This window comes from Podarcis raffonei, chromosome 6, assembly GCF_027172205.1.
Source record: "Podarcis raffonei isolate rPodRaf1 chromosome 6, rPodRaf1.pri, whole genome shotgun sequence".
Classification (NCBI taxonomy): domain Eukaryota; kingdom Metazoa; phylum Chordata; class Lepidosauria; order Squamata; family Lacertidae; genus Podarcis; species Podarcis raffonei.
In genome coordinates this window covers 5,855,315-5,867,557 of record NC_070607.1, presented here as the reverse complement: position 1 = coordinate 5,867,557, position 12,243 = coordinate 5,855,315, and the positions used below count along the sequence as shown (strand labels likewise).

Below are 12,243 nucleotides of genomic sequence, written 5' to 3'. Positions count from 1 at the left end.
GGGAGTAGAATAAGAATGGCATACAAACCATCTCCTTGGACTGAGAAATTGTATAAATGTATTACTGCTAAACTCAAGCCTTAATGAACAGTTTGAGACCCATAGAAAATAGGATGGAACCCTGTGGGTTTTTTTTTAACTGTGGGGCATTATCTGGTACTAAACGACTCTCTCCATTCTGCTTTTTCAGACACCGTCCAAGTTCCTAAAGTTTCCCAGTACCTGTATTTCCTCTTTGCTCCCACCCTTATTTACAGAGACGCCTATCCCCGGTAATGTCAATGTAGTTGCTCCATTGTGACTTGGCAATTCTTATAGCCATTGTGATGGCGAGGTTGGACTGGATGCATGCTTCATAACGGAGGGCATAACACACGGGTTGGGGACCTCAGGCCCAGGGGGCAGGTGCAGTCCTCTGCAGTGGCGTAGCATGGTGGGTTCACAGGCACAGTTGCCCTGGGCGCAAAATTGTTATGGATGCAAAAGTTTAACACTCGGGGCAGCCTCAATATAACTGCACATTCTGTCGCTGGGGTCCATTGAAAACAGCTTCTCCATGCGAACCAGGAGGGATCTCTCCAGATCATAGAACGACTCTTCTTATGTCTCGTGGGTGATGCGGATAGTATTAGGCAGTTGAATGTGTTTCCCTCCCTCCCACCCAACCTCTCCGCACGGCCCCAGGCAACCCATGCTACACCACTGGCCTCTGAGCCTCTCTATCTATTGCACTACCCACTTTTGCCTCTGACCCTACCCACTGCTGGGTCTCTAACTTAACTCATGGTCCTGAATTTCAGTGGGTCTTCTCTGAGTAAAGGTTAGTTGAAGAAAACTATTTGTTTCTCTGAATTTTCCCAGAGCAGGCCTAGTAGGATCCAAAATGCATTGGTTCAATGCATATCTCTTTTGAGCACACCAGTACTTTTTGCTTCTGGTTCCAGTAACAGGTGCTGAATCTGACCATTTTGGCTTTAAGATATTCTACACTTCATGGGTTTTGATGGGTTTTTTTATATATAAGGTTCTAGAGTTCCTTTGTAGAAGTTGCTGTGTTATACAGGGTCGTCTTTCTATTTTCCATGGTATTCCACATTCTCCAATCTGTATATCCTATTGCCCTCAACTACTCCTTTCCTTCTTTATGCAAAATAACGAACTGATTTAAAAAATAGTAGTGCAGCTGCACATTTAGTAAAACATGCCATTTGAGCAAAATCATAACTAGCAAACAGACTTTCTTACATTAAATATTTGCTGTTCTGGAATAGAAATTGGATTGTGTTTACTGCAGACTACATCAGCTCTGCTGTTATTTTTTATTGCACTTATTAGTTGCTTTTATCATGGAAAGTAATTCAAAGTAATTCAAAATTCTCGCAAATTAGGTTTCAGTTGATGCCAAGCAAGCTCTTGTCTTGACTTAGGTGTAATGACTGTGATTTCCTTTTCTTTTCAGAAATCCTACAATAAGATGGAGCTATGTAGCTACCAAGTTTGCACAGGTAAGATATTTCTCTTCCTTTTGGGATTCCTGTGTTTCTGCAGATAATTATACAGCCTTGAAAGCTAATAAGAGTTACTGGTTCATAAAAATATGTACTAGCTTACTGGAGTTCACAAGCCTGTATTAGTTATTTTTATTATGGCATTAAGAAATAGAGACAATGCTTTCTGAAAATTTCTGAATTACATCCTATTCCCTTAGATTTGGATCGCTGAATGAATAATTACTCCTAAACTAATGACAAACACACCTACCCATTATAAGATAAATAAAACATTTTCGTTTCTCTGAAGACAGGATGTAATAGTTCTAAACAACAAGCCTTCCTAAACCGACTTTTAACCAATGTCTGTGTGCTAGTCTTCTTACCAACCCTGAACGTTTTCCTAAGTTTATAAAATTATGAACAGTGCAGGATCTTTATATTGTATTTTTTATTTTGCCGAGTGGAGCAGATCAGCTAATTTCAAGCACGGTCGTATTTCTCAAATGGAGACGTAGTCCTTCCCTGGGCTGGGCTAGCGGTGCAGTGTCACATATCCTAAAAGTTCAAAGGACAATCTTGGATAAAAAGACTACTCTACTCTACTCGTGGGACCTGCTCCTTGCAGGACAATGAAACCGCTCCCACGGCAGCTGCTGTCGGTAAAGCAGGTGTTCCACCTGGGCCCCTCCACATATACACATGCCAGCAGCGCACCTACCCAGGCCTCCCAACTGCTGGCATAGTAATTCTGCACATGGTGGAGCCCACGTGGAATGCCGTTTATCTGAAAGAAGCACGGACTATCATAGTGGCACTGAAACCTTTGGTCAGCTGTTGCCTACGGCTGCATACACACCGGACATTCAAAGCACCTGGCTCCTCCCACAAAGAATCTTGGGAACTGCAGTTTATTAAGGGTGCTGGGAATTAGAGCTCGGGGGGGGGTTAAAGTGCATGTCTAAGGATTCTCTGGGGAAAGTCATGTGCGTTAAATGTATTGATGTTTACTCAATCTGTGCATATTGGTAACTGGGATCAGCTTTCTCTCTTACGGATTCCTCCTGTGCTACTTTTATAATCAGGGGCTTTTGTTTTTACTCCTCTCTAGGTCCTTGGGTCACTCTTCTATACTTACTATATATTTGTGAGACTCTGTATACCTACATTTCGGAACTATAAGGAGAATTTAAATGTACGAGGGCTGGTCCTTTGCATTTTCAACTCTATTCTTCCAGGTGAGTGCTTCTGTGCCCCTTTTAATTCTGGAATTTTTCTAAGCGACAAATAAATAATCAGATACAGTGGTGATATTGGCAATGTATGGCCTGTTGGATATATGATCTTAGCTTTGTGGTTCCCTGACTTGTAGGGTTCCTGAAAACCTGTTACTGGGGCAATAGCTTAAGCTGAGCGTGAATCTCACTGTTCTGAGAGAACATGGGAAGTTGCCTTACCCTGATCAGACCACTGGCCCATCTAGCTCAGGGTCGTCCACACTGACCAGGAGTGGATCTCCAGGGTTTCCAGACAGGGAACATTTCCTGGCTCTACCTGGAGATGCTGCAGATTGACCTTTTGCATGCACTCACTACCACTGAGCTACTGCTCTTCTCTCTGAACAGCTTTTGCAGTATGTTCCTTAGTAACATCAGTCCTGGTAGACTGGAGAAGATGCGATCCTGCTTCATCCAACTCTGCTTTTTAGTCTTGTGTTGGGGATGCAAGCAGTTGTTAGTTTCTGGACTCAGTTCAAAGTGCTGGTTTTGACCTATAAATCCTCATGCGGCTCAGGACCCCAACACCAGAAGGGCTTCCTCTCTGCTGGTGAACCAGCCTGGTCACTGCATAAATATCTTAGGGAGGAGTGGAGGGTGGAACATGGAAACGGACCCTTTTAGTGGTGGCTCCCTGCTTGTAGAATGCGGTCCCCAGGGAAGAGTGCCTGGCTCCATCATTGTCTGTTTTAGATGCCAGTCAAAAAACAGACAATGGTTCCTAATGGGAGGGTAATCAGTTATTTACATTCCCTTTCTCGGGCTCACACTTTTCAGTGGGGTGAGTAGGATTTGTTGCTTTTTAATACAGTGGTACCTCTGGTTACGTACTTAATTCTTTTCGGAGGTCCGTTCTTAACCTGAAACTGTTCTTAACCTGAAGCCCCACTTTAGCTAATGGGGCCTCCCGCTGCTGCCATGCCACGGCGGTGCGATTTCTGTTCTCATCCTGAAGCAAAGTTCTTAACCCGAGGTAATATTTCTGGGTTAGCGGAGTCTGTAACCTGAAGCGTCTGTAACCCGAGGTACCACTGTATATAGATTGTTGCATGGGCACTTTAGGTCATGTTTTGTTACTGCTTTTATATTTAATTTTAATGTTTTTGGTCCTATTTTTCTTATGTAAGTTGCTTTTGAGATACTTTGATATAGCGACACCTATGATAAATAGTAATAATGTCATTATGAATGATATTAACCTAAAATACATATTTTCCTCGCTGCTCTCCAGGTGTATTGATGCTGTTCTTGGTCTTTTTTGCATACCTTCACTGCTGGCTGAATGCTTTTGCTGAGATGCTGCGCTTTGCTGACAGAATGTTCTACAAGGTAATTGATGTGCAAGGCTCATGCTATCTCTCTCTCACACTCAACACAACACACACAGAAGTATTTTCTTTCAGTTTTAAAGCGTACCTTGGTTCGTGGAACGCTCCATTTGATAGAAATGTTCTGTGTGTGTGTGTGATTTTGCCATTGATGAGGTTTCCCCTCCCTAGAGAGGCCAATCAGATACCATCCTTGTGGTCTTCTCGACAACCTGTTAATACATTCCTTTACCTCTGGTGAAAAAGGGAGCCTGTGCCTTTTCTTCTGTTGACTTTTCTGATTCACAAGCATTTGTTGCTATGTGTTGTATTTCTGTTGCTGGGCTTTTTGGATAGTATTTTAACCTTGCCGTGACTTTTAAACAAATGTAAATAGTTTTGAGTATGGTGTCATGGAATAAAAGTATGTCCGTTCTATAAATTATTTAGCAGAACTCACCTGCAGCCTTCTTTTAGTGTTGGCATATACTGGCGCCTTTAAACGTCCACAATAAAGTGTTTCTATATTCCTTTTAGCACCTGCTAAAAACATTTTGCCTATCCAGACATGTAGAAATTGAAATGTATCTTAATATGTTTTAGCTTATCTGCTGATTTAATCTGATGTTTTAAACTTTTATTGGCAATTTTAACGCCTTATGTATAATGCTCAGAGGTTCTATTTGTAGTCAAGCAGTATATATACACATGTTGTTAAATAAATGAATAATTCCAAGGGACCAAAGAAATGTGTCTTCTGATCCTGCTGCTGCTTCCACTTGGGGCCATTAATGATTAGTTTGAGCAGTTTAGAGGACAGTGATAGAAAAGGCCTCTGAATTTCAGCTACCTTCTATATTTCTCTTTTCTGAATGTGGTTTGCAGGTTGCCCCCCCTACATTGAATTACTGTTCATGTAGAGAAAATGTCACATTTGAATTAGCTCTGATCATTTTGGATCTGAGCCTTGGAGACCTAGTGTAGCTACAAATACTGGGACACCAGTGACTTATTCTCCGGGTGGCTGTTTGGGAAGGAGGAGGTTAGGATTTAATGCCTGCAAATGAGCTATTGGGGAATTTCAGTTATAAATTGCAACAGTACACCAGATGTTCACAGAGATTGTATTGCCAATTGCTCTAAAACACTTGAATAGCAGGAATGCACTTGGCACTTTGATCCTGCAGTTTTAAACACTGTCTCTAAGGTCTCTGCTCTTTTTACTTCCCTGACCCTCTCTTGCAGGACTGGTGGAATTCTACATCTTATGCAAAGTATTACCGAACCTGGAATGTGGTGGTGCATGACTGGCTGTATTACTATGCATACAAAGATTTCCTTTGGGTAAGCAACCATCATTTAACTTGCTTCAACTCTAATAGAAAGTCATTTTTTAAAGGAATGGCAGAGATCTTTACATTTCCCCCACAAAATGATTTTATTAAAGTTTTAACGTAAAGGTGAATTACACAACATGTAAAATACCTAGTCACTTTACCCATACAGAGATCTGACAGAAGGTGGAAAGAGAGAAGCTTGTACTTATGCAGTCTGGTTTGTATCCAGTATTTGGGAAGTCACTTTTTTTTTAACCAGTCTACCACCAATTTCACCCCTCTATGCCATATCCCACACTGTTCCAGCTCTCGCGTTAAGTGTTTGTGGGGCTCCATTGAGGAGGAGGGATCAGCAAAAATGAGCTGCCCTGCCTTGTGCAAGTAAAAGTCCTTTGAGAGAGCAAGGCCACCACTGGAGACAAGCCTCCCTGTGCAATAAATGTGAATGGGCAATTTAAGGGTGGTTATCACAAGCTGTTCACTGTTGTTTTTGAAAATTGGATATCCTCTGATACATTCACCTATCAGAGAGTCACCCTTCCCCTCGTTTGTCTGTGTGTCTCTCTCACCACCAGTTATTTGGGAAGAAATTCAAAGCAGTCGCTATGCTGTCGGTCTTCACTCTTTCTGCTATTGTGCACGAATACGTCTTGGCCGTCTGCTTTGGTTACTTCTATCCGGTCCTGTTCTGCCTCTTCATGTGTTTTGGAAGTAAGTACCAAATATATCTTTCAGCAGCAGCAGTTTCTGAAAATACTGAGATTTGGCTTTTAGCTGCCATCTGTACTTAATGTTCTAAAGTGCAGGAGATTTGTGCTCCAGCCTGCCTTAGCATTTGCACCCTAAAACCCGGAACCCTCTCCTGACCCCAGTTAAATATCCATTTTCTGAGACTGATCATGGTCAGAGTAGGAGAGAGGGCTTCCTTGGCTTGGCTGAGGAGTTAGGACTTCTAATGCTCCAAACTGTAATTTGTGACTTTCTCAAAGTCTCATGAGATGATCATTAACATGCATTTCGAGTACATTTTAATTTTCTTCCGTCAGTGGTTTTCAACTTCATTCTCAATGACCGTCGGAAGGGCCCCATTTGGAATGTGTTCATGTGGAGTACGCTTTTCCTTGGCCAAGGTGTCATACTTACCCTCTACAGCCTGGAATGGTATGCTTATAAGCACTGCCCTTTGAAAAATGTGAGTATCCCACTTGTCATTGGAAATAAGAGGAACAGAGCTGAGCTGCTATTCTGGACTATTTATTCAAGGCCTAAGATGTGAACGTAAAATTCGAAAACCACATTTTTAGAACAAACATTTTTTTCCCTTCCAGTAGCACCTTAAAGACCAACTAAGTTAGTTCTTGGTATGAGCTTTCGTGTGCATGCACACTTCTTCAGATACACACGAAAGCTCATACCAAGAACTAACTTAGTTGGTCTTTAAGGTGCTACTGGAAGGAAAAAAATAATTTTGTTTTGACTATGGCAGACCAACACGGCTACCTATCTGTAACCAGATTTTTAGAAGGTTGCATTCTGCCCAGAATAGCTACCGTAGAGGTTTCCTTCTAACAAGAATAACAAGCAGCAGGGTCAGCAAAAAAACAACAACTTTGAAACTTCCTCCATGTCTTTTTATATGAATACTGTAAATTTCTGAGCTAGTTTCTGCCCTTCTGGAGAGATGAAAGCCAAAGGTTCTTAGAGGGTGGAAGGGGGCAGTAAAGAAGGGAGGGAGAGGAAGGTAATGGAAAAGAGTGAAAGGCCTTAGCGGAGCCCAGTGGTTTCTTCATTCTACTTGCTGTGTTCTCTGATTCAACTGCCACCTTTGGATCTGCAGGGTTCAAACAAAGAGAATTCACGACATCTTTGCCGCATTTAATATGCAGTGCCCACTACCTTTCCTTATTTAATATGCAGTGCCAATTCAGCCCACATGCATATGCATAACCCCCTGGGGCTGGTTCTTGGACTGTTGAGACCTCATAGTAGCTGGAGCCAAGTAGGACTGTAGTTTCAGGATTACAGACAGCAGTTCTGCTTGACCTGAAAGACCTGCCATTCAGAAAGTTAAAGAGTTAAAGAAGCTGCCCTGAAGAGGGGTCTTACTGGGAAGGGCAAGCCTACACACACACACACACACACACACACCACTTCCAATTGCCTAGATTGGCTGCTGCAAGTTGGGTGGCCGCCCAGGCTTGAGAGACAGCAAAGTAAAACATTTTGGTTTCATCACTGGCATTTGTTCACATGGCTAAGGGATAACTCTACAGAAGTGAAAGTGCCCAGCATTTCCTGCCTAACATTACTGTTCCTCTTGTGTTTTATAGCCCACTTTCCTTGACTATGTGAAACCGCGTTCCTGGACTTGCCACCTTAAGTTCTGACACCCTTTGGGATATCCCTCCGCATCAAGGCCAGAGTCTTTTAAACAATGACAACAAGTTGGGCTAATGTGTTAAAACAACTGCAGACTTTTTAAAGGGAAACTGTCTTTAGTTATGGCAAATGATGGCATTTTGTCACTCAAGGCAGCTAGGACTGCAGGTGGCTTGGCAGATGGTCCTCTTTCCTTCGGCAGCTCCAACCTGAGCCATTTCCATGCTGGTCATGAAACCTACTAAAAGGTTGGTGAAGGAATTTCCGGTGAAGTTTTTTGCCTATTGCAAACAGTACTTTTATGTGTTACTACTTTTCTCTCTTAACTGTCTGAAATTGGCAGTATTGTGATTGGGGTTAGGCTTGCCTGTCTGACCATAACCGTCCTTCCGAATTGCCTTTTGAAACAGGACACTTGCTCAGTATTTGTATGCATTCTTTTGCTTGCTGCTACAGCACAATATGTGATGGAGCCAGTGGCCCACAAACACTGACTTTGCTTTTTATTTACTGTCACCAGCAAGCCTCCTTTCCTCCCCAATCCCAAGTATAGGCAGATGCTTTGAGGGAGATGCAGGGCTATTTGCATTGGGGTGTGGAAAAGGTAAGGAGAGTGGGAGAGAGATTTGGGGTTTCTTACCTTTCCCAAACCACGGCCAGAGCGAGGAGGGCTTGAATCTGGAGATGTGTGTTACTGGACACCAGTCTTGTTGGAGGGCCAAGTTCACTTGCCACTTGTATGTGACTTTGTGGATACCTGGTTGGAGAAGCAGTAAGATGTTTTACACCCTTTTCCGTGGAAGTAGCCTTAATGTAAGCATATGAGTTTTGATTCATCCACAACCTTTAATTTGCTACAACAAATAGTTGTTGAAATGTAAATTGGCCTAGGATATACGGAATCTGTTAACTTCTGCTTTGAAGGATAATATTACTGATTCTTATGTGTCACGAAAGGTACGTCATAACTTTTTGCCTTGTTTTCAAGCTTTATTTCCTCCCTCCCCCCCCCCTTTGAATAAATTTTCACTGGCTGAAGTGTACCATTTAGGTGTAGGATCTTCCTTTGGATACTTAGCCTCTTAATAATATGAGCAGTGAAGGTTAGTCTTTTCCTTACCAGGGTCACTTCGCCCTTTGGCTTCTGATCCAGTAAAACAGGCAGCATTAAATAAAGTACCACAATTAAGGTGCGACTTAAATAGCAGACATGTTGCACTGTGAGTAACTTGCATTCTCTCTGCCAAGGATGGCTATTTGCTGCTTTCTTGTTGGCAGCACCAAAATGCACACAGTGGCCCATGGTCCAGAAGCCTTGGTGCACACGTGGGACTGTTTTCTATACCAAAACTGGGTGCTGTCTGCTACTAAGGGCTGCATCATTCCCATTTTAACCAGAACCAGTGTCTTCAGGGGTTCCTGCTCTCTAGCTAAGGACACAAGCGGACCTGAGGCTGTTCATGCAATTAGTTCTTTTGAAAATAAATAGCATCTGTCGAGCCCCAGTGTGGATTGGAATTGAGGCATAGGGCTGAGGAGCTTTAACAATAGGCTCCCAGTTTTGATCAGGGGGATCCCCACAGTGCTATGTGGATTAAATTTTTATAAGCAGCAAAATGCTGCCTTTTGCTACATGTCCAGTTTTAAGTTTTTTGCATTCCTCACCGAGGATTACTGCAGCGATTTGGAGGGCAAATGCAGTTTGTGTTGAAGAACCTAGAGAGTGTGTTGGCTTGCAATGATCATGCTGCTCCACTTAAAACGCTGGTTTACTTTGTGAGACAGCCTTGGGTGGGTGGTGTGCTTAGAGCTACAAAAGGAGGGACTGTGTCATTGTGAAAAACAATACCCCTATATTGCTGACTGCTCACTGTGTAGTCTATAATCTGGAGCTTCTCTCTCAGCCGCCCTAAAGTGCATTTCTGACGTGTTCTAAGAGTGCCGGGGGGGGGGGGCTATGTACTAGCGTAGGCACATAGGGGAAATGCAAGTTTTTTGTGTTCTTGAGCTGCTGTCCTTTGTATTGTCCTAAATTTGGTGCCCTAGTAAATTCTAGGTCCTGGCGGCTTTTCTCGTGTCATCTAACTGCAGCAAAAAATAAAAAGAAACTTAATTCTGATTTATACTGCAGAAAACAGCTTACGTGATAAGTGTGCTAATTTTAATCAGTACTTTGATATGACCCAAGTGTATTGCCATTTAGCTAAGCCATGTGTTCCAGGTTTATTTGACTAAGGTGGGTGTGTCATTGATTATTTTTGTGGATTTTGGGGGAAGTGCCACCTGGATTGAATATTATGAACAGTAGTTTCAAGATGCCAAACGCCAAGTACAGTATTTAATCTAGTTCAAAACTTTAAAAATTCACTGAAACAGTATCCACTTTTGGAGAAAGATGAGGAAATATGAGCATCTGAATTTGGATCAACACCCTGTGTAAGCTCTGAAGGAGTCTGATAAATACCTTTAACAAACACACTGTTTTTAGAGGCTACTCACTTGCAGGTTCTAGATAGAGGTGTGAGGGAGATTTCTGTTCCTAGAACATTACAAACTATATGTGCAGATTGTAGTATTGCTAAATCAGTTTTAACATGGTAGACTTATCCATTCCAAAAAGCTTTTTGCTTTTGTTTTTAAATTGTCTATGATGGCACTGTAATTGTCATTATAAGATGGCCGGGATCCACCCAAAGAATTTTCATCACATTGTGTCCTTTTCTGCTGCTTGTTTAAAGAGAAACCCCCCAAACCTCCATCTTCAGAATATAATTTGAGAATTTTATCAAATACATCCTGTTGTCTTTGGGAAATACGTGTACTTTTTTCTAAGGGGGACGTGTGGGAAGATCAGTATACTAATTGTAATCAACCTCATGCTTTGGGACTGAATCTGTGAATGTAAACTGAATGGGCACAACATGGTTGCAGATCTCTTGCGAATTATCTACACAACTGATTGTAACCTTTGTACCTCTGCGACAAGACATCCTGTTAACCTGGAAGGTGCTGGATTGCAAGGCTGTAGTTTTCCTCTTTCTCAGAGTGAGCAGTGGAAAAATTTTCTTGCACAGATGGTGGTGAGAAGAGGACAAACTGTACCTGACACTGGAATAGTCTTCCCAAGCCTCACTTGCATCTTTTGTAATATGGAGAACATTATGGGTCAGGGAAGGCTGTTGATGGTGGGATATAGAATTGTTAACCGAGTCCAAAATGTATCGAACTGTCTGTTGTGACCTATTCTGTTACTTGCAAGGGATTATGTGATCTATACTGTACTACAGAAATTGAAATATATTTTGCTATCCATGAAACTTGTCTGCCTGCATTCATTCCAGCCTCAATGTACTGCACCTAGACAACGAACTGGTTGAAAGTGTGGTACAGTGGTACCTTGGGTTACATACGCTTCAGGTTACAGGCGCTTCAGGTTACAGACTCCGCTAACCCAGAAATAGTACCTCGGGTTAAGAACTTTGCACAGCAGCAGTGGGAGGCCCCATTAGCTAAAGTGGTGCTTCAGGTTAAGAACAGTTTCAGCTTAAGAATGGACCTCTGGAACGAATTAAGTACGTAACCAGAGGTACCACCGTATTCTCCATTCTATGTTTTTGTTTTATGGTGTATTTTGTATTCTCCTTTTGTATTTTTCTGCTGTGAACCGCCCTGGGATTTTGGGATGAAGGGTGAGCTACAAATCTAAATCATCATCATGATCATCTATGCGCATCTGTGGTGTGCATTGAGACGTGGAGTGTGTCTGTTCAGTGTGCTAGTCCAGTAGGGCTTCAGCCATCATCATTTAGTCTCCCCTTTGGTTTTCTTTCTCTGCTCCCCTCCCCAGACACTCAGCATTCTATGGGAACGAATAATTCTAAGGGAACGAAGAAGGCGATCCTGGCCAGTTCCAGCACCTCTTTTTCCAGAAAAATATCCCTGGGCAAGACTCGCATAATTACAACTGATAATCAAGACTGGCATCTGTTCGATCTTAGTAAAAGCAACCACAACTGCTCAATAGGCAGGTCTCAGGGAAGATTTCCCACTGCATGCTGCAGTTATGGCATTAGCCCCTCATAAAATTAGGGGACCGCAGGCGAGTGTGGGGTTGTGACATTGAGGAGGGCAAGGCGTGGGGCTGCAGCGGGAGCGATCTCCAGCCCCTCCGATCCAGGAAGGGGCCACTCCGCCTTCCTTAAGTGGCCCTCGGCTGTCAGCTGCATTCACAGCCACGGGCTCTACTGACCGGCAAGGGGACACAAAGCACTTTCTACATTGGGTTTTACTATTCGTGCCATGGCTGTCCACTTCCCCCTTTTTTAAGGGAAATCCCCTTATTCCCAATAGGATTCCTCGCAAGAAAAGAGAAAAGTTGCCAGCTATGCTTTGACTCAGTGAATATAAAAGCGACCCCCCCCCTCTGTGCGCATGTCCTTGGCCTGGAGGGGAG

At 42.8% G+C, this 12,243-nt stretch overlaps 1 protein-coding gene across 1 annotated transcript in view; it reads left to right on the top strand.

The window, feature by feature from the left end:
- Positions 1–11,107, top strand: part of LOC128415270 (sterol O-acyltransferase 1-like) — a 35,464-nt gene extending 24,357 nt beyond the window's left edge. The window contains exons 9-16 of the mRNA XM_053391286.1: positions 191–272; positions 1,460–1,505; positions 2,602–2,728; positions 3,999–4,096; positions 5,320–5,418; positions 5,987–6,122; positions 6,458–6,603; positions 7,742–11,107. Coding sequence (XP_053247261.1) covers positions 191–272; positions 1,460–1,505; positions 2,602–2,728; positions 3,999–4,096; positions 5,320–5,418; positions 5,987–6,122; positions 6,458–6,603; positions 7,742–7,798 — 791 coding nt within the window. The 3' untranslated portion in view covers positions 7,799–11,107. The remainder of the gene's footprint in view (positions 1–190; positions 273–1,459; positions 1,506–2,601; positions 2,729–3,998; positions 4,097–5,319; positions 5,419–5,986; positions 6,123–6,457; positions 6,604–7,741) is intronic.
- Positions 11,108–12,243: the final 1,136 nt, after the last annotated feature.